The 22,274-nt window shown below is 50.8% G+C and overlaps 1 protein-coding gene across 2 annotated transcripts in view; it reads left to right on the top strand.

Moving 5' to 3' along the window:
- The window catches only part of WBP11 (WW domain binding protein 11), a 130,196-nt gene that overhangs the window by 59,818 nt on the left and 48,104 nt on the right, over positions 1–22,274 (top strand). For both annotated transcript variants that reach the window (XM_029590471.1, XM_029590470.1), the window contains 3 exons: positions 5,592–5,791; positions 14,300–14,470; positions 16,368–16,478. In XM_029590471.1, coding sequence (XP_029446331.1) covers positions 5,592–5,791; positions 14,300–14,470; positions 16,368–16,478 — 482 coding nt within the window. The remainder of the gene's footprint in view (positions 1–5,591; positions 5,792–14,299; positions 14,471–16,367; positions 16,479–22,274) is intronic.

Genomic DNA, 22,274 nt, shown 5'->3' with positions numbered 1-22,274 from the left:
GCATCGTCGCGCATTCTACACGTTCTCAGGCGGCTTCCTGGGCGGAGTCTCGCTCGGTATCCTGTCAAGAAATTTGTAGAGCAGCCACCTGGAAATCGTTACACACGTTCTCGAGGCACTATCGTCTGCACCTCGCCTCTTCGGTCTCTGGACACTTTGGCGAGCAGGTTCTCCGAGCAGGCCTCGCAGGACCCCACCCGATTTAGGGAAGCTTGGGTACATCCCACTGTCTGGACTGATCCAGGTACGTACAGGGAAAAGAAAATTATTACTTACCTGCTAATTTTCGTTCCTGTAGTACCATGGATCAGTCCAGACGCCCACCACGTTTTGGGTTCTTGATCCTGCTCAGCTCTGTGCTATTTCCTGTTCACAGTGCTCTGTGTCTTCACAGTCGTTTCCTTTTTTGTTGTTTTTCCCAACTCCCTACAAGTTGGTAGGATGTTTGCAGTTACTTGTTGCGGTTACAATTGTTTTAATTATCTGTTTCCACAAACTTGATCCTTCGGGGGTTTCTACTCGGGCTTTGATATACTCGATACTGAACTCCTGCAGAGGGGGTAGTAGGATATATGGATACGCCCCCTCAAAGCTTGTGCTGACTCCATCTGCTGGATTGGGGACATAACCCACTGTCTGGACTGATCCATGGTACTACAGGAACGAAAATTAGCAGGTAAGTAATAATTTTCTTTTACACATTACTGAAATTTTTTATTTATGGCCAGAAATTACGATAGTGAAAAAGAGCATCAGATTGACCATATTAAATGTATTGCATTTCGTGAGGCACGTGATACTGGAGCAAACTTTATTACGAAAAGTGAATTGCCGAAAAATTAGGTTTAAACGAAAGATGGGTTTAGAGGATATGGGGCAAGACTGCTGACGAGTGTTTTCCAGAATTTGATGAAAGTCAACCACTAAAATTGTCGCAAGAAAGCCAAAAATTATTGAGAATTCCAGCAACAAGCAGAAAAAAGTGGTTACCCTGCTCATTTTAAAGCCATTTTGCAAGCTAATTGTGGTGACCCCAACTATTAATTATATGTTGTTTAATTCTATTTTGAATGCTGATTAAAATGGTATATTGCATGTTTCTGTCAGAACTCTGGTTGCTGCAATGTGGGAGGCAAAGGTACAGATAAGGTCCCGTATCGATGATAGCAAGGAAATCAAGTGGTGTGTGCTTTAAAAGGTTCAAAAGTGAAGTTGAGTCCCAATTACACAAGAATATTTGGATACATTGAATGTCTAAAAACATCTAAACCAAATATTTATTGAAAACAGGAACTGGTGTACTGGTGGTGAGATTTTTATAGCCGATATTACAGAAGAAAAGCCAAGATAGTAAAAGCAAGGAAAGTTTGGAGCTCTTCTTTTTATGAGTCTTTAAAGCTATGGTAGTGGCCATGGCTTGGGACAAGTACTGAAGGACAGAGGAGTCTGGACTCCGGCTACTCTTGCACAAAACCTTTATTATTTACAAAGCAAAATAAGCAAAAAGGTCTGCTTACCTCAGCAGTGCTTTGAACAAAAATGTAGCATTTCCTAGCATGTAGCCAGATGGATTCAGGAATAATGGGTTATACTCCCGTGCCAGCAGATGGAGATGGAGTCAGATTTCAAAGCTGACGTCACACTAGATACACCCCTGCAGTGACCTCAGCCCTTCAGTATTTCTCCGCCTCCAGCCCTTCAGTATTTCCTTATGGGGATTGCTTTACTTTTTGAAAGGAGAAATTCTACATTTAAATTGGAGAAAAAATTGAGCCCCGCTCTCCTGCGGTGATACCTAAAGGTCCCTCACGCAATTGAGAATACCTGAGGCAATTTCCAAGATCCCTCAGAGGTGTGCCTTGGTCCTGTAGCCGGTTCCCGGCGTGGACTTTGCTTTTTAAGAAGCTGAAAGTCAGCGGGTGCAGGAAGCCAAGCGCAGCGATGACAGCCAAAGCCCTCTCTCCCTGCAGCCGGAGACCGTCTCTGTACTCAGCCGGTAAGTGCTGAGCCCAGGTAAGTCAAAAAAAAAAAAAGAAAGAGAGAGAGAGAAGAAGAAGATTTACCTCTCAATTCAGACATTTAGAGGAGTTTTGGTAAGACTTCTTCCGGTCTCCTTGCTCAACGTGCCGTACCAACGGCATTCCCGATCCCGTTTGGGTAAGGAGAATTGGGCTTCCATATGGGTTGAGTGGCCCCCTGGTGGGCTGGGCCCCGCTTTAGGCTTGGTCGGCACATCGCATGGCAGGCTACAGCGGCACCATCTTGTGCGCGTCTTTGTGTGTGCTATTTTGCCCTCCATAGAACTTTGGTTCGTGCAGTGCGTTGGCTCTGTGCACACGCTGTGCGTGCACCTCATCGTGTCCCATCTAGGTGCCTGAAATTTTTGCATATAAAATTTTAAGCGTGAGCTGACAGAATTCACAGTTTCCGCTGCCAATGGCTCCAGCAGCCAATAAACTTTTGCACCTTACTCTCTGCACTGCTTAACATATTAGGTCTTCACAGTCTGACCCAGATTCCAACTTATCTCAGCACTGTGATTGGACTTTTTCCATCTCACTAGTTTTAGAACCTAAATTGTTTACTGAACCTTCTAGCTTTTCCATTCTTATTTGTAATATTTTATTATTACTCAAACCTTCTTGAACCAGTTTAGTTAAATCACTAATTGATTTTTGCATTGAAAAGATCATACCCCCAATTTCTTCCAAAGTAATCTTAGAAGGTACTATTACAGATATGCCAGCCACTGCCCCCCTTTGCCCTTCTTCCATCCCTTTCACCTTAGAGTCCAATACGGTACTGGGTTCCTGAATTTGATCTTCTAAAACCTGATTTATCAGGATATGACAAAGAGACCAAGTTCAGGTTGGGATCCTCGAATAAAAACTCTCCTCCTCCTCTTCCTGTTGGTGGTTCCGGTGTTAAGGGAGCACCAGGGCTTAAAGATGTTTCGTAAGTCAAGGAGTTGGGTCCCTGCTCCTGGACTACCACTCCAGCGACTTCTGCTCCTGGTGTTATAGCTATGGTTGTACCAAAAAGATCTTGAATTCATGGTTGATTGTTACCCACAACCAGTGTTGAGGTAACTGTTTTCCCTTTCCTCTTAGTATGTGGCATTACACAGAGGAAAGGGGGAACCACGATAAATGAAGAAAATTGTGAAAACTGTACCTCTTCAAGAATAAGATCCTTTGGAGACACAATGTCAATTAGCCAGATTCCGTTGACTGCTGCTGTCCGAATTCGGAAACTCCTCCAACTTATCCCACAAACACTCCAACGGACTCAGGCGAACTCCGAGGAAGCCCGGCAAAGCCACGCGCCCCTTAGGCGCACGGCTTTGGCGATGCGCCGACGGCGAGCACGCCGTTCAGACACCGGGTGTCTGAATGGGTTCCTCCCTCTGACGTCAGAAGCCGGAAGGGAATCCACCCGAACACCATCAGCTGTGCAGCCTACGAGCTCCAAACAAGGAACGAAGAAAATGTCCAGAGAAGAAACAAGCTCCACAAAGCAGCTTACAAGCAAGCAGGTAGGCGACAAGAAAAGCAGCAGCCTGTACATGCAATTTTTAAACAGAATAGACCTCCGTACTTACCTGAAGTCTCTATATCAATCAGTCTATGGTATTGACTGCCTTCTTTCCAAGACCTCATGTGCAAGAAAGAGAAAAGACCTTACATAAATTGGACTGCAAAAGAGCCCTAGCATATTACAAGAAATGAACTTAACCACATTGCCAAACTTCTCAGTGGTTTGCGTCATACAATCCTAACAGGCTTGGCGTAATAGTCACCAAATGTACCTTGTCTAATTGGTTGGCTGAGTGCATTCAACACTGCTACACCTTGACAGGCTTGCAAGTTACCAACTCTGTGAAAGCTCATCAAGGGAGAGGCATGGCTTCTTCTGTTGCTCATCTTCAAGAAGTACCTATTGAAGACATTTGCAAAGCTGCAATCTGGTTATCAGTTCAGTCTTACATCCCATTATTGTCTCAATAACCTCTCTAGGACAAATAGTAAATTCAGACAAGCAGTTTTGCATAAACTGTTCTCACTGTAGTCTCTCCATGGTGAAGTCCAGGTTACTTACTCAGTAAACGCTCCACTGCAACCCTCAGCTTGGGACTACCCAAATGTAATGGCTAATTTAGCCTGCTTATTAACAGAAGAAGCAAGATTACTTACCGTAAATGGTGTTTTCCATAAATAAAATGTATTAGCTATGGAATACCCATCCACCTCCCTGGAGAGCCAATGACCTAGCTAGATTTAGCTGGGATATAGAGTGAAGAGTCTCACAAGACAATGCCTGCACGGGAACTTCTACACATGCTCAGTAGAGCTCAAAAGTCTACTAGGTAGGAGAGACCAGTCTTTTTGGTGCCACCAGATGACATCACCCGCATCATGGCTAATTCACGGAAAACACCATTTATAGTAAGCAAACTTACTTTCCAGAGGATTGATAATTGCTTGCAGAAATCAGATGCATGAGATTTTTTTGAACTATTAAAGTTTTTAAAACTTACTAAAGTGCACTCCCCTATATCCAACACACTGCAATCAGGGACAGATTTAATCCTCTGTTGCCAAGGCACTGTACTCCCCTCACTCCCCACAACAAACTACAGAATTGCAACCTCGGCTCCAGTCTTGTTGGTGCCCCTGCCCCCAGAGCCAGTAGCAGTCCTCACAGGGAAGTAAACATGGGGAATAAGCCTATGCTTACATTCCTCACCCCCAGTATGGAAGCCCAAAGGGGGCAGGACCTGTGAGCATACCTGTGAGAGAGGAAGGCAGAGAATTTGATGGCCTAGGTACAGGCCTGGTAGAGTGTGCCTAAATCGAGGCCTGACTGCAACATTTCTTACATCAGCAGCTGGGCCTGCATTAAACTGTCCCTGGGATCTGTGTGACGAAGCTCTAGCTTCGTAGATAGGGCCTGCTAAAATGTTAAAGAATAACTGGGAAAGGCCAAATAGGAAGAGGTTGAAAGGATGGAGGGGAACATAAGTAAGATAAGAGGGAAGAAATGTGGAGGGAGGAGAGCAAAGAGCAGCAACAAAAGAAAAAATATTCAAAAATAAGATTGAACTTATTTTCCCAGGGTGCTCAAGTTTTCTAAATATTTTTTCAATGCTTGTGTTCCCTCCCCAGTGCACGCCATCCCCCTGCAGAGCCCGTCCTGAGGCAGTGTGCATTTTGTGCAGCCTACAGGGATCAGAGAGAGCAGAGGAAAGGGCTGCGTCCTTAGGCCTGGCACCTGGTAGAAGTATAGCTTGAGCAGTTGCTAAGAGGATTTTGGTGGAATTTGTGAGGGTTAATTATTATGGAAATTGTTCTACCTGTTCTCAGTCGAAAATGCTCATGCATAGAATTCAGTCCTAAGGGTGTAGTATCAATGCATCATTACATGCTACATGTTTGTGATAACATTTTCCTTATGCTTCTGATACAGATTAGTGGAGGAAACCATTCTTTGCCAATGCATTGAATTCTCTTTGTGAAAAATAGTTATATATGAGAGGATTCTATTTTCTATCAAATTTCAACCCCCCCCCCCCCCCTTGTCTCAATTCCTAGACCGCCATCCCGGATTGTCTCAGTTGCACCTCCCCCTGGACACAGTGTGCCTCGGTTACCACCTGGAAAGAAGCCCCCAGGTCCACCTCCAGGGCCTCCACCACCCCAAGTGCTGCAGATGTATGGCCGTAAACTGGGATTTGCATTGGAGAATATCCTCAGGAGACGTGAGGAGGAGATGCTGCATAGCCCTGGTGCAGGTAACGGGGCTGGGAAACATATCCCCAGCAGAATAGGAGGAACTCATCCCTGTACCATCATTGCAAGGGCCAAGGCAGGGTAGACTGTACAATACAATACTAGACACATCACTACTGCTGTTTGTGACCTAGGGCAAGTCACTTTATCCTCCAAGGTCTCAGGTACAAACTTGGGCCTCATTCACTAAGCCACAGTATTTTTCCCAGAGGCAAAAATACCATGGGACTTAAAAAGTGGGGGTAATTGGCTCTGCTGCTTTGTAAATCCCATGGTATTTATCTCAGTGGTAAAATACTATGGTAGTAAATGGGCTCCAAAGAATGCATGATGGCATTCTGGGACTGTGGGGATGCCATCATATAAAAGAACCTCTTGGTCCCAAGTAAGACCCCCAAAGCGACTAAAAACCCTGGGGGTCTCCATAGACCTCTCTCCTTCCCCCACTGCTGTCTTAGAAGTGGCCATAGTGTTAAAAAAATATATATATATAAATATATATATAAAATAATAAAAAGTTTGGTAACTGGGCCCATCCCAACCCCTTCCCTTCAAGTACAGAATTTGGCCCCTGAGACTGAAGCCCGTACCACCTATCCTAGCCCACCCTCCAGATCCCCCATAGCTTACAGTTTTGTCCTTGATGGTTTAGTGTGGGCCCAGAGCGTCCTCAAGGCTCCGGGCCCGACAGTGACCATTTTTCAAAATGGCACCAACCCACTGGGCCCGGCCTATGCCCCATCACATGATAAAGGTGGCCAGTGCCGTTTTGAAAAATGGCCACCACTGGGCCCAGAGCCTAGGGGGCACTCTCGGACTGCACTACACCAGAGACAAAATTGTAACTTATGGGGAGATCTGGAGGGTGGGGTTGGGGAGGCCTGGCTTTTGGGACCAAATTTTGTACTTGAGGAAGTTTGGGGTGGGACCAGCACCAAACTTTTTATTTTTTATTACTATTTTATTTTAGCACTATGGCTGCCTTGGGGAGGAGGGTGTAGGGGACAGGTGGCCTATGGAGAATTCAGGGGGAGGGGGGTTGTCATTTTGAGGAGGCTTACTGAGAGCCATCTGCCTCTTTAAGATAGAGCCCCCGAAGCATTGGGTTGTGCATTAGTTAAAACTTTTGAGTTTTAGTTAACTTCACGTCAAATAATGTGGCTTGCAATTTTTGAGGCAAACCATGTTATTTGATTTGCATAATTCAAGCTAGTAATGAGCTAATTAGTATACGTTTGCATGCTAATTAGCTCATTTTAATACATGCAGTGCCGGCAGCAGAATAATGCAAGGGATTTCAAATACTCTGTGTTATCCCTGCATTATGTCGTTTACCACATAGTACCTGGCCTAACCCTGTTTTGTGAATGACTTCCAAATGTTGTAAGCCCTCTGTGGATAGGGAAATACTTATTATGTCTGAATGTAATTCACCTTCAGCCACCAATGAAAACATTTGAGCTAAATCTAAATAAATAAACATAGTTTTTATATAGCTATATCAAGATGTAGCACTGTTTTTTTTATAAATTGTGAAAAGCATTTTACAGGCACAGAGAGACAGTCTGGAAGTTGATTGAGATTAGTAGAGATTGCATATCATAATTTCTTCAAGGAGAAGCGGGATGGTAGTCCTCACACATAGGTGACATCATCGGATGGAGCCCAGCATGCCGCTAACCACACTTCCACGTGGGGTCCCTCTTCAGTCTCTTCTTTTCCGTGGAGTTTTCACCTCGCAGCTTCAGAGCTCGTACTTCTTTTTGCAAAATTTGCTACTTTATAGTGGTTTTTGCCTTCCACGCGTTGCATAGGGTCCCTCACCCTCCTCATCCTGCGCTCAATAAGTTTCTCGGGTCATTGCAGTCAGTCGTCAACGGCGTCCCCTCCCGGAGCCTGTCGACCATGCGTCCCGCTCTTTTTCCAGTGGCATCAACCAGCTTCCGCCAGAGCCCCCAGTACCCCCCGACCATGTCCCTCATAGACCCCCACAAGGTCTGTGTCCTTTTCTCGGGGGCTTCTCACAATGTCCGCGTCTGCGATCTCTGTGCCCAGATGACCCCGAAGGATCATTGGGCCCGCCTCGATAGAATGGAAATACTTTTCGGATCCAAGCATTCATAACTGTCCTCGGCGTCGGGGACGTCCATCCTACTTGGAAAGAAGCTCCCGGCTCCTACTCCATCGGGTTTTCCTCCCCCCGTCGTGCCTGGTCCCAAAATCGATGCAGGGGACCATCCATGTCCCTGTCATCTGGTTCCCTGTCCGGTTCCTCGATGTCGCCATCGATATCTGGAAAGGACCACGGTGTTCATCGAGAAAGATCTAAAAAAAAACTTCGGCATTGGTCCTCTTCTTCCTCCAAACCAGATCGTGTGAAGGCATCGACCTCAGTGCCTCCCACGAAGCGGTCGAGGACAAAAGAGGCCATTCCCTCTGACCCCACCGATGTCTCCAAGTAGTTTCCACCAATACTGGTGCAGGGCTCGGTTCCCCTTACACGGGGGGATGTACCGATTCCGCTAGCTCCTCTGCAGGCCATGCTCTCCTCACTGGCCTTTGAGGAGGAGTTAGAGAGGCACGTGCAGTTGGTGGTCGGCCGAGCCCTGCAGGATCTTGAGCCTCTGGTTCCCCGGGTACTGCCTCCGCCGCAAGAAGCCTGCTCCACTGGTGTTTGCGCCCTTGCTGGAGTGGCTCAACATGCTGATCAGTATCTTCCCGACACAGCCGGCTCTGGTGCCTCAAGCCCCTCCACGGCCCCTGGGCGCACCACTGCCACCAGCCCCCATACCAGTGAGCGACTCCTCCAAGGAGGAAAGGCCATCTGGCTCAATGGCGGCCCATAGACACATAGTGCCATATCAACTGCCAGCTCTCCCAGGGCTATTGGGGTTGGTTCCACTGATTCCTTTGATGCCCTTGTTCCCGCTGACGCCACCCGACCCCGCGCCGACCTCACGGCCTCCCAATGCCCCTGGTGCTCCTCCCAGTGCCCTTGAGGACCAAGCTGCGCACGCCGATGGGCCTTCAACCCCCCTGCATCCCCAGAGGATCACAGTGAGGAGGAGGAAGAAGCTCCCTATGACCCCTGTGAAGGGGAGGCTTCCATATCCTCCTCCGAGAAATCGGATGATTTGCTTTCTGAGCCCTCTCCACTGGAGAAGTGATGGCGATCTCCCCCCGACGATCTTTCCTTCGCTGGGTTTGTCAAGGCCATGGCTGAGTCTGTGCCTTTCCAATTGTTAACAGAGCAGGACTCAAGGCACAAAATGCTTGAGATCCTGCAAATCATGAATGCCCCGAAGGAGGTGGTGGCGGAGCCAGTCCATGACATTTTCAAGGAACATTTGACCCGCCTATGGGAGCATCCCATCTCGGTGCCACCGGTTAACAGAAAGAAGGATGCAGTATACCTAGTCCAGCTTTCCACTGGGTTTGACTGCCGTCAACTCCCCCACCAATCAGTGGTGGTGGAGTCGGCCCTAAAAAAGGCTAAGAGGATTCGTACCCATGCCTCTGTGCCTCCAGGGCATGATCATAAGGCTCTTGATGTATTGGGACGCCAAGAGTTCCAGGGAGTCATGCTCATTGCCTGTATAGCCTGCTACCAACTTTACATGGGACAATATTCCCAGAACCTATGGAAGCAGGCCCTGGAATTTAGTGAGCGTCTACCTCAACAATTCCAGGAGGACTTCCAGTCTATTGTCCAGTAGGGCTTGGAGTGTGATAAGCATGCGGTACACTCGGCTTATGACTTTTTCGAGACAGCCATGAGATCCACTGCAGCTGGCATTAGAGCCTGTTGGATGGCACGGCTACGAGCTTCAGACTTGCACCCTGAGGAACAGGACCGTCTGGCCGACTTGCCTTTTACTGGAGAGAACCTGTTTGGAGACAGTGTTAAGGAGGCTGTGGCTCAGCTAAAAGATTACCAAGAGACCCTTCAGCAATTGTCGGCTAGTACTTATGACACCCAGCCTACCAGAAAGCCCCCAAGGCAATATCCTAAATGGCCTTTCTGTAGACCTCGTAAATATTACCCTCCTGCATCGAGGTCCAGGGCACAAAGGCCTGCCCCCAAGACTAGGCAGAGACAGCCTAGACCACCTCGGGTGCCTGCAGTCCCGCTGCAGACCCCCGCCACGGGGTTTGACTGGCAGCTAGGGGAGCATAAGCCAGCCGTCTCCTCGAGACCCCAGCCCTCCAGTTGGAGGTCGTCTTCAGCTATTTGCAGATCGGTGGATCTCCATCACATCGGACCTCTGGGTCCTATCCATCATTTGTCAGGGTTAACAACTGCATTTCCAGTGACTTCCACTCTGCTCCCCTCCTTCTCCTTGGTGGAGAGCGGCAGGGGACGTGCAGATACTTGAGTGGAACTCTCCGCCCTTGTTTCTGCTCAGGCAGTCGAACCCATTCCACCCAGCCAACAGGGCAAAAGGGTTCTACTCCAGGTACTTTCTAATCCCCAAGAAGGCCCATTTTGGACCTGAGAGCTCTAAATTGTTTCTTGATAAAGGAGAAGTTCAAAATGGTCTTGCTGGGTACCCTAATTCCCCTTCTCCGAGCAGGAGACTAGCTCTACTCCCTCGATCTAAAAGACGCGTACTCCCATATCCCCATTTTTCAGGTAGATCGGTAGTACCTAAGATTCCTGGTCGATGGTCCGCACTGTCAGTATTGTGTCCTACCTTTTGGCCTCGCATCTGCACTCTGGGATTTCACCAAGTGTCTGGCAGTTGTCGGGGCACATCTTCAAAGGCAAGGAGTTTATGTTCTCCCCTACCTCGACGATTGGATCATCAAGGGCAGCTCCCAGCAGGGCGGCTCAGAGTACCTTGCGCTTGACAATCGACACCTTGGAGACCCTGGGATTCTTGATCAGCTATCCCAGATCCCATCTCCAGCCGTCCAGGCAGCTGGACTTCATTGGGGCGCACCTGGACACCGTCCAGGCGAGGGCTTTCCTGCCTTGAGACAGGGCAGAGACCTTAGCGGCTCTTGCCCGGCACGTCTCTGGCTGCCCACATGTCTCCCTCATCAATTCATCCAGCTACTGGGCCACATGGTGGCAATGGTACATGTCACCCCATTTGCTCAGCTACACATGCGATGGGTGAGGTGGACCCTCCGCTCTCAGTGGTATCAGGTGTTGCAGGATCTGTGTGCTTGCATCCTGGTCACGACCAAGCTATGGCAATCCCTCCTGTGGTGGACAATCCTCCCCGAACCTGGAGCAGGGTTGTCTTTTTTGGAGTGCTCAGCCTCAGGCTACGCTCACCACCGATGCTTCTCAGATGGGATGGGGAGTGCATGTGCTGGGCCACCGCACCCAAGGGTTCTGGTCAGTTCAGGAGTCATGGCTCCAGATCAGCATCTTGGAGCTGCGAGTGATCCGCTATGCCCTCCAGGTATTCCAAGAATTTCTCATGAGCAAGATAGTTCTGGTTCAGACCAACAATCAGGTGACCATGTGGTAACTGAACAAACAGGGAGGGACAGGGTCATTCCCTCTCTGCCAGGAAGCAGTCCAGATTTGGTCATGAGCCATCGAGACCCACATCACTCTCTGGGCGGTGTACCTTCTGGGTGTGGACAACATTCGGGCTGGCGCCTTGAGTCAGACGTTCCTGCTCCACGAATGGTCCCTCAGTCAGGAGGTGGCGAACCGCATCTTCCGCTGCTGCGGGACCCCTGACATAAATTTGTTTGCCTCCGTGGAGAACAGGAAAGTGCACCGCTTCTGCTCCCTCAACAGACGGGACAGGAGTTCGATAGCGGACGCCTTCTCGATCAACTGCGGCAAGAGGCTGCTGTACACTTACCCGCCCCTTCCGCTCATAACCAGGACACTCCACAAGTTACGATAGGATCAGGGCTCCATGATTCTGATTACTCCCTGCTGGCCCAGCCAGGTCTGGTTCCCGACTCTTCGGGACATGACTTTGCTCCCCCCAATACGATTGGGGATGGCTCTGGACCTCATTATCTAGAACCAGGGCAGCCTCCACCACCCCAACTTACAGGCCTTGGCCGCCCTCATAGCCTGGATGTTGACCGGATAATGGTAAAGGCCCTTGGCCTGTCGGAGGGGGTATCTCGTGTCCTTCTGGAGTCCTGAAAGCCTTCCACTAGAAAATCCTATAATCTAAAGTGGAAGCAGTTCTCTTCCTGATGTGAGGGTCATGGCCTAGACCCCTTCTCTTGCTCCCCTTTGGCACTACTAGACTATCTGTTATCCCTCTGAGTCCGGTCTGCAGACCATATTGGTAAGGGTTCACCTCAGTGCCATAGCAGCTTACCATCATGGTTCGGATAGTTCTGCAATTTCTTCTTATCTGCTAGTGGGCAGCAGATTCATGAGGAGCTCACTATAACTAAAGCCCCCACCCCAGCGTTTTCCTGGGATCTCAATGTAGTCCTCACGCAACTCATGAAACCTCCATTTGAACCATTGGGTTCGTGTGACCTAAAGTACTTCTCCTGGAAGGTGATCTTTTTGGTTGCGGTTACATCAGCTCGCAGGATAGGTGAACTGCAAGTTCTGGTGTCATACCCGCCTTATATGAGGTTTTCTCTGACAAGGTGGTCCTATGGACACACCCAAAGTTCCTTCCCAAGGTGGTTTCAGAGTTCCATCTCAGCCAGTCCATTGTGTTGCCTTCTTTTTTTTCCCCGAGGCTTCATGCTCACCAAGGTGAGCATGCCCTACACACATTGGATTGCAAGAGGGCGCTTGCCTTTTACTTGGAACGGACAGTGCCCCACCTCTCCTCCACTCAGCTTTACGTTTCCTTAACAGAAACCGATTAGGAGTCGCTGTCTCCAAGCAAACTCTATCCTACTGGCTAGCAGATTGCATCGCTTTCTGCTACGCACAGGCGGGGTTACAGCTTGATGGCCACATCAAAGCTCTCTTTGTCCAGACCATGTCGGTCTCTATGGCTCACTTGCGAGCAGTTCCCATTCACAAGATTTGCAGAGCGGCGACCTGGAGTTCCCTCCATACTTTCGCCTCACATTATTTTCTGGACAAGGATGGCAGACAAGACAGTCATTTTGGACAGTCTGTCCTCCGTAATCTCTTCCAGCCATGAAAACCCAACTCTCCCTCCTTGGGCCCTGTCCTTGGGTGCAGGCCTGCTCCAGTGGTGGCTGCAGTTCCAGTTGTTGTGCACGTTGGCACCTGTTCTCTGCTGCCCATGTTCGGAGAGGCCTGGAGCTACTTAATCACCCATGTGTGAGGACTACCATCCTGCTTGTCCTTGGAGAAAGCAGAGTTGCTTACCCGTAACAGGTGTTCTCCAAGGACAGCAGAATGTTAGCCCTCACAAAACCTGCCCACCATCCCGCAGAGTCGGTTTTTCTTGCGGTTTATTTTATTTTTTCGCGAACTCTGTATTATAAGACTGAAGAGGGACCCCGTGACAGTTCCATCTGATGATGTCACCCATGTGTGAGGGCTAACATCCTGCTGTCCTTGGAGAACACCTGTTACAGGTAAACAACTCTGCTTTTATGAGATAGAAAGCTTGCTATACACTGTCCTTTTAATGAAAGATACCTAATAATTTATACTTAATTTCTGGCCCTGGAGCTCTGTACCACAAAAAATATCCAGTCGAAGCTTTATTGTAGCTCATGTCATAAGGTTGCTGTCTTCTCTCTTAGGGAAAAAAGGCTCAAAGGAGTAATATAACTTCTGTGACATTTTAGTTTTTGGGGAGAGAGAGGAAAGGGAAAATATCAATACCCGAGTTTCTTTCTGCAGAAAGCTCCATAGCACCAGGCTTAGTCCCGTCTCCCCTTCTCTTTGCCATATTTGATCTGTCCAGCACTGCCTTTAGTTAGTGGGTTATGCTGAAGTAACTGCCCTACCAATCCTTCTGGGATCTCCTGGAATTTATTTTCCATCCCCCTGCAGATCACATCACTGCCTTGTGTGACTAAGGGGCAAAATGCAGCGTACTTTGGGGGCTCACCACTGCTCGCTTCTAGCCAACCAGCATTGCCTCCACTGTAGTAGTAAGAGTCAAAACCACATCAACCGCAAGGCAGTGCAAAGCTCTCTGCTACACCTGTGTATATTTTGCACCACGACTAGTGTCAACAATTGATACACACACATACACTTGGAATGGGGGTGTCTGTTTCACTGACAGCCTCAAGGAGTTGCTCTCTGCTGTGTAATGTGCTAGTTCATGCTCTTTACAAAGTACCCACAGCTCTGGAAATCACAGCTACTGGGCCAGAGGGATGGTGGGTCAGGTGGGCTGCAAGGAAGAGGATGGCAGCTTGTGGATATGTAGAAAGGGTAACTGGGGCAGAATGCTTGGGTCAGCCCAGGAAACGAAAAACAAATGCTAAGTTGGAATTGGGCAAGGCGGCGGAAGAGTGTTGGGGTTCAATTGCCACTTCTGTTGAATTTTCAGTGGGTTTTTGCTAGTGTATATAAAAATATAATTGCATTTTATTCTTCCTCATCTTTCACACTACCCCTCAAACAGGTCAACGAGGTCATGACGATGATGGCTCTAGCACAAGTGAAGATGAGGGGTACCCTGAAGAAATGGACAGAGACAACAGCAGTGAGGGTGACAGTGACAGTGAGCATTCAGATGACAGTGAGAGCGATGAGCGCAGACATCCGGACGATGCAAACAAGGAGAAGAGAGCGGGTGAGAGTTGGTGGGAAATGTATCCATGCACAGTTGTTGTGGTGCCAGGTCCTCGGTCTGCATCTGCAGCATGACTTAGAACCAGGCCACCATCTACTGTCCTTCATATGAGTCCTATGGAGCTTTTCATAAAAGGTGGCTACCATGAAGACCAAAGACATTCAGTGTAGATCCAGTTTTTAATGTCATAGTGACCATGGTGTCTGTAACTTGAGGATGTATTTCAGAGAAACCTCTGTGTCCTAAAATACATCTTGACAAGATGTTACGCAGGGGTACGGGTAGGCGGCAAACTTTCCCCCAGCCCCCGTTCACCTGCCCTGGCCGCGTCCATGGGTCCTGGTCTCCGGGGCAGCCCCAGTCCTCTCCCCTCCTCCCGAAGCAACGAAAGCGGAAAAAAAGCGAAAAAGCGAAAAAAAAAGTTGCAAGGGAGAGAGGACGGGCAATCCTATGCTCTCTCCCCTCCTCCCGAAGCAAGGCGCGAAAAGCAGCCTTGCTTCGGGAGGGGGGGAGAGAGGACTGGCAGTGTAAAGCAATGAAGCGACTTACTTTTTTTGCAGCCCCCCTCCGGAGACGACCGTGGCTCCTCTGCCTCCAGCTGCCCGCGAAGATGGACGCATCGCACGGGCGAAAGCGGCCCCTGTGCGTTCAATTGGGCCGCTCAAGACGTGACGTCACATGCCGCGACTCCAAATGTCGTGACGTCACGCCTTGAGCGGCCCAATTGCACACACAGGGGCCGCTTTCGCCCGTGCAGGCATCTATGTTCGCGGGCAGCTGGAGGCAGGGGAGCCGCGGTCCCTCGTCGCCGATGTCCGTCTCCGGAGGGGGGCTGCAAAAAAGTAAGTCGCTTCGTTGCTTTTCACTGCCAGTCCTCTCTCCCTTCCTCCCGAAGCAAGGCTGCTTTTCGCGCCTTGCTTCGGGAGGCGGGGAGAGAAGACTGACAATCCCGAGCGTAGGATTGCCTGTCCTCTCTCCCCTCTCTCTCGCTACTTTTTTTTTTTCGCTTTCTTTTTTTTTTTCGTTTTTCGATTTTTTCCGCTTTCGTTGCTTGCTTCGGGAGGAGAGGAGAGAGGACTGGCAATCCCGAGCGTAGGAGAACCGTCCACTTCCTGGTACCTGTCATTTCAAATGTCATTTGAAATGACATTTGAAATGACAGATACCAGCGTGTCCCTGAAGCATTAGGCCAGCGCACCCAGGATACTGTATAGCGCTCTATACAGTAAAATGGGTTGCGCGGGCCTAACGCTTCACGGACCCTTCTTAGACGCAGCTTGCATTTGCAAGCTATTTACATACAGTATCGAGCGGTAGGTGAGCTGGGCTGTGCGTGCGGCAACCACGGGTGCGCCCGGCACTAACGCAGCTCTTCCTACCGCTCCTTACTGTATCGGCCTGAAGGTTAGTGGCATGCTGGGCATGCTCAGTGTGCCAGACAAAACTTTTCCTTGCCGGTCCCCACCAGATGATGTCACCCATGTGTGAGGACTAACATCCTGATGTCCTTGGTGAACACCTGTTACACGTAAGCAACTCTGCTTTCTGTCTGACAGTGGTCAGTCCAGGTCACAAGTACCTGGCAGATCCCATAAAGTAGATCTAATTCCTGTTACTCACTCTCAGGGATAGCAATAGCTTTCTTTAGTCTACGTGGCTAATAATGTGTTATGGACCTTTATTCCAGGAACTTGTCCAAACCTCTTTTAAACCCTGCTATGCTTGTCCTAAACACTTTTGCTCGCCAGTTTGTGCTGAGACCTAGCTCTGTTTATGCCAGTCTTTTATGTTAACAAATGTATTTTCCTTCAGTTATTTTGGCAACAGTTTCATGTTTCACTGTTTTAGGTTTTTTTGCCTCCAATCCCTGATGTCTGGTTCTGCCTTCTTTCCTCAGGTCACAGTGTGCGCTTTGCTGATGCGCCCGAGACCTCACGCAAGAAGAAGAAGAAAAAGAAGAGCGCCAAAGACCTGACCCCACTGCAGGCCATGATGCTGCGGATGGCAGGTGAAAGAGGGAGGGGGCCACAAGAGGGGTCTCTACTGGGTGGGCAATGGAGGGTGTGAGGGGCGACTCTGGTGAATTCCTGTTCCTACCCAGATCAGTCCAGTCAAGTGGATTTTGTATCCCTATCAGCAGATGGAGGCAAAGAACAAACTTCGAGGCACTGCTACATATCTGAGAGTACCACCTGCAGTCCCTGTCTCCAGCAGATGGTAGAGGTGCAGACCTGCAGTTTTGAAAGAGATGAAATATAGTTAGATAAAGAGAAGAGTTTTGATTCGAGAAGTTGGATCAGGCTCCCCGAGGTGTTAGGTGCCTTTGTGGACCTTCCCTTGGGTTGAGCCGGGCGACTGGGGGGGTTGGAAACCTTTGACTGCAGTAGCCCATTGGTTCTGGAGGTCTTGATAGCCAGGGGACTGGTTCCCTCTCTACCTGTGAACTGCTGTCTTCTGAGCAGGGAAGTCCTCTGTGTGTTGTTTTTCTTCTAAATTAAGTTTAAGGAAAAAAAAAAAGTACAGTAAAATTTAAAAAAAGTTCCAGCTTAGGAGATTCAGTCGGCGGCTCAGCAAGAGGGGAGAGCAAGAGGATCCTGCAATTTTTTTCCCTGGCGGGGAAAGTTTGCCTTTCTGTGTGAAGTTTGCCGTGCACCACTTGGGCTGACACAACCACATGGCTTAGCAGGGCAGCCACGTGTGCGGTCTGCTTTAGTGTTGGCATGCTCAGGCCACGTTTTGCTGTGACCATGTTGGGGGATGAAGCCTAAGCCGCACATGGCGGCATGCAGAGCATGTGAGCTTTGGTCGGCTAGGCTCAATTCCAAGTCCCGCTATACTGGCTGTGCGTCGGGGGAAGAGGGGACCCTCCGCGGGTGGATCGCAGGAGAAGAGGGCTGACCGGTATTCGGAGGCCACGGCTGGGGCCCACTGTTGCAACCGCACCCGAGGGGGGATCGCATCCAGGGGGCTCCAGCCTGTAGGGAGTCCAGAAATTCCCCTCCTTCCCTCTCCCCTGTGGTGCAGGGTGCTGAGAAGGATCAGCATGGGGGGAGCAGACTCGGAAGACAGTCTGCTTGCGTGGGGAACCCAGGATCTGGAGAAGTTTTTCCCCGAATTTGTCCTGCTGTTGCATAGAGCCTTTCTGGAAAGGGAGCAGGAGGGAGAGACCAAGAGAGAGGCAGTCAGGTGCTCCTCCCTAGAGGCCAAGGATGGTTTCTGCGGGAGGTTCTGGAGATTTGCTGAAACGTCTGGGGCTGCATCATGAGGAGGCAGAACCCAGGGATCTGGATGACTCTGATGATATGCAGGACGATTCTGCGTCTCCGCAGGGGCAGACCCAGATGTGGGTCCGAATGTGGATCTTGATATGAACAAGGATGACCTTGATCTGGATGAGGGTCCGGTGATGGAGAGGGATGACCCTCAGGTGGTCCACCTATTTAAAAAGGAGGAGCTACGCCCTCTCTTTCCTCAAGTGTTGGAGGAATTAGGAGTGAAGATGACTGAGGAAGAGTCCAATAATGAAGGAGTGAGTCTGGTCCTAGATGGGCTGTATGGTCCTCTAGTGTCTTTCTGTTGCCTAAGAAGATTCAGAAGCTGATAAGCCGGGAATAGGATTTCCTGGAAGCAGACTTGAAAGTCAGTAAGGCTATGGCGAAGCTTTGTCCTTTGATGAAAGAAGCCCTGGATCATCTAAAGATTCCTAAGGTGGATGCTGCAGTGACTAAGAAAGCTACGATCCCCATGGCGGGTTCAGCTGCTTTGAAGAATATGCAGGACAGCAAATTAGGGTTTCAATTGAAGCACATGTTTGAGGTTTCTGCCTTGAGTCTCCGTGTCGCAGTTTGTGGCAGTATGATGCAGCATGCCTGCTTGTGCTGGGTTCAGAAAGCTCAAGAGCAGGGTTCTTCTGGGGTGCTCAGTCCTCTGCATTGGGTGTGACTGGAGGCTGGTGTGGCACATGTGGCAGATGCACTGTATGATTTGGTGCATACTTCCGCTAAGAGCATGGTCTCGGCGGTGGCAGCACCTAGACTTTTGTGGTTGCGCAATTGGTCGGCAGATGTGGTCCAAGTCCCAACTGTGTAATCTTCCTTTTATAGGGAAGCTTCTGTTTGGGGAGGATTTGGATCAGTTCATGAAGTCTTTGGGGGAGTCCAAAGGAAACAGGTTGCCTGAGGATAAGAAGAGCACTAAGAAGGTGTTTCCTTCCCAGTCCCATTTCTGAGATACTCTGAGGTTTCAATCAGGCAAGGGGGCCTCAGTTTCGGGGTCAAAAAAGTCTTCGGGAAGGGGGGCGCTGTTCGCCACGAGACAAGATGGCTGCATAATTCTCGCGCTCCCGAGGCACCCCACTGTTTCCACCCGAAACTAGTGGCTTTATTCAATGCTACACGAACCTTAAAACACTCTTTCCCTGTACGTACCAGGATCAGTCCAGGACACCTGGGTTGTGACCCGCACCAGTAGGTGGAGACAGAGTAAAACTTGTGGGCGGAGCCATATATAAGCCCCTGTGCCAGTCACAGCCCCTCAGTCTTACTCTGTCTCCAGTAGGTGGTGCAGGTCTAGTCACAGCCTCTGAGTGGCCTGAGGACTGATAGTTGGTTAGTCAGGGTCATGGTGGTTTTATTGGTTTCAGTTTATCGGTTTTGGTTATTTAAAAAAAAAAAAAAAAAAAAAAAAACCAAACAAAGAAAGAAAAGGATTTGAAGGTGAGAAGAGACAAGAAGAAGCTGTCCGTCCTGCCTCCCAGGGGGGTGGGAAGGTTCTGAGGGGACTATCCCCCCCTGGTTGAGGCCGCTGCTGAGGGTCGAGGACCCGGCCTACCACTGGCAGCAGCGTGGGGGTGACACCGGGGAGCCCGGTTCACTCACCCCCAACAGAAGCAGGAGACCCAGGACCCTGGACAGCGTCAGGTTTGCGTATTAAAAAAAAAAAAAAAAAAAAAATTGTACTTTTATTTTTCTTGTGCGGCTCTCCGTTTCTTCGCCGGTGGGGGAGTTTTCTCGGCTCGGCGAGGCACGGGGAGTGTTTTCGGCGGTAGGAATTGATTATTTTAGTTTCTGTCTTGTTAGTGCGCCGTCCGTTCCGCCGCGACCGCATGGAGGCCGAGGGGAACGGTTGGCCGTGCTTGCGGCTCGGCGCGCGCGCAGCTCCCGCGTGAGGGGATTTGCTCCGTTTGCATCCCGGGTGGGAGGGACCGTCCGGGACAGACAGGGGGAGCCGATCCTGGTCGGCACGTTCGCAGTCGCGCGTTTTCCGCCGCTCCAGTCATGCCGGCTGACCCCTTCCCGTTCAGCGCGGAGCGGCGGCCATCTTGGGGTCAGCTCGCGAACTTGTGTGCGAACCGGTAGGGAATCCCGGCATGCCTCCCGCGTTGTCTCCTTAGCGGAGGCCTTCGGGGGGGAGTCCCCCGGGGGGGCTGAGTCCTCGGATGAGGCTAGCGTGGATGGGAACTCCTCGTTTCGGGGTCCTCATTTTTCGGACGTTTCCGCGCCCAACGCGCCTCTAGGCGAGCTCGGCTCTCCTCAGGCTGCGCAACGAGGGGCGCAGTATCGTTGGCCTTGCTTCGAGGGGTGCTTGTTCGGCGGCGGCATTTCGCTCTTTGCGGTGTACTTGGTCGCGGGGACCGTCCGGGTGGCCTTCCCCAAGCAGTTTTCTGCCTGCCACGGGCAAAGATTTAAAAAAAAAAAAAAAAAAATTCTACACAGACTTTTCACGCGAAATTTGGCAGGAAAGTCGGCCATCTTGGTGCGGCGTCGAGCGCGACACCAAGCGCGGCAGGCCCCAGGGGTTTGTTCCCTCATTTCCGTTCCCCCCCCCCCCCAGTCGCCGGCTCCGCGGTCTGTTTTGCCATCGGAGGGCGGTGGGGGGGGGGGGACCGGGGGAGACACGCCACGATCTCTGGGGGGCTCTTTGTCCCTGGGTTTTCTTTTGGCCAGGCATAGGCCCTTTAAGGCTTGCAGTGCCCACAAGCGACCTTCTGGCCAGGCGGAGAGCCAATCAAGTTAGGACCGGACGCGTACTCGGCCGCAGTTCGCGGTGGGGCGATTCATAGCCAAACGCCCGTTCCGGGCCATACCGCCTGGTTTGGGCACGGTCCCTACCTCTGCCTCGTCGGATCTGGTAATTTTCCTAGGTGTCCTCCCCTCCTCCGAAGGGGGCTGAGGGAGATGTCGACGTTTGAATCTTCTGGTCCGGAGATTTCCAAGGCGCCCTCCCCGCCTCCGAGGGGGGCTGAGGGGGATGGCACGCCGCCGCAGTGGACGGCTGGGCAGGCACAGCCTTCAGAAGGGGATTACTCGAGCTTTATCCCCCTCTTCATCAGGAAGGAGCTGGCCCTTGATTCCCACCATCCTGGAGGGGTTGGTCATCCCACCCCGCTGGGGGTAGTCTCGGCTGGGCTTCATTCCTTTTCACCTGTCTGTGTCAGCCCTGCTCTATCGAGAATAGGATACTCCGGCTTTGCACCTCCAGGTCACGAACGCTATGGGTAAGCTCTCTCTCTTGCCGGAGATCGACTGATTCCCGAGGCTCGAGGATAAATTCAGGGTGCGGTTTTCATTTTCGACCAGGTCCCGCTTTCGTGATCCCAGGACGTCGCGTTCTCCAAAGTCTCCTGGTCAGTCGTATAGGTCTTCTTCCTCCCGGACCCCGCCATGGCAGCAGCAGTCCTTTCGGGGGAAACAAGGGAGCCCCGGCAAGCGCGGTTGATTTCAGTTGTAGAGAGATGGGCCGGTGTATTGTCAGACCAGTGGGTCCTCCGCGTGATCAGACTCGGCTGCCTCCTCCGTTCCGGTCAACCGCACGGCAGGGGCCGTTACTCCATTTACTTCGTCGTCCCCAAGAGAGGCGGTACGGCAGATCTATTCTGGATCTTGGTGGAGTGAACTGATGCCTTCGCGATGCCTTCGCGTTTCTCACTTCAAATGGAGTTGGTTCGGTCGGTATTGCTTGCGGGGCGGCCCGGCGAGTTTTCTGGCCTCCCTGGATTTCGCGAAGGTGTATCATCACATAGGCATTCAGCCGTCGTTCCTGTTCTTCATCAGGTTCTGCGTTTTTAGGATGGCACTGCCAGTTACAAGCGCTCCTGGTTGGTCTCGCGACGGCCCCCGCACGTTCACGAAGGTGATGGTCGCGGTGGTGGCGCGGCTGCGCCAGTATGATCTCCTGGTCTATCCGTCCCTGGACGATTGGTGGATTCGGGCGAAGCCCGAGGATCAATGTCTGTTGTCAGTGGGCCAGGGTCTTATACCTTGGCAGTCCCTAGGATGGGTGGTCAACTTCAACAAGAGTCATCGGGCACCCTCGCGGACCTTGAAATTTCTGGGAGCCGTTGTCGACACGTCGCAGGGCTAGGTGTTCCTGTCACACGATTGGAGATACGAGCTGCCAGCTCAAGTACAGCGCTTCTTGTCTGCGACTGCCTTGCGGTCCGGGGTTATATGGCTTCTGAACGGCAACATTCACGCCTGCGCTGGTTTCCTGGGCGTTCGCTCATCTGCGGCCTTTTACCATCGTCCTTACTGTCTTGCTGGGCGCTGGTTTCCGAGGAGTTCCACTTACCGCTTCCACTAGGGGGACTCGCGAGGTCCAGCCTGCTCTCGTGGCTGGATTCCAGTCATCTGTCCTCTGGAGTGTCTCTTCTGGTGCCCAATTGGACGGTGGTGACCGCGGATGCCAGCCTCTCCGGTCGGGGAGTGGTCTGCCTAGGGAGCTCGATCCAAGGCCTATGGTCAGTGTCGCTAGCCCAGTGGTCTATCAACAGACTAGAGACCAGAGCGGTCCGCTGGGCTCTGCA

The sequence above is a fragment of the Rhinatrema bivittatum genome, chromosome 2 (genome assembly GCF_901001135.1).
Source record: "Rhinatrema bivittatum chromosome 2, aRhiBiv1.1, whole genome shotgun sequence".
Classification (NCBI taxonomy): Eukaryota; Metazoa; Chordata; class Amphibia; order Gymnophiona; family Rhinatrematidae; genus Rhinatrema; species Rhinatrema bivittatum.
This window is presented reverse-complemented; position numbering and strand designations above follow the sequence as displayed.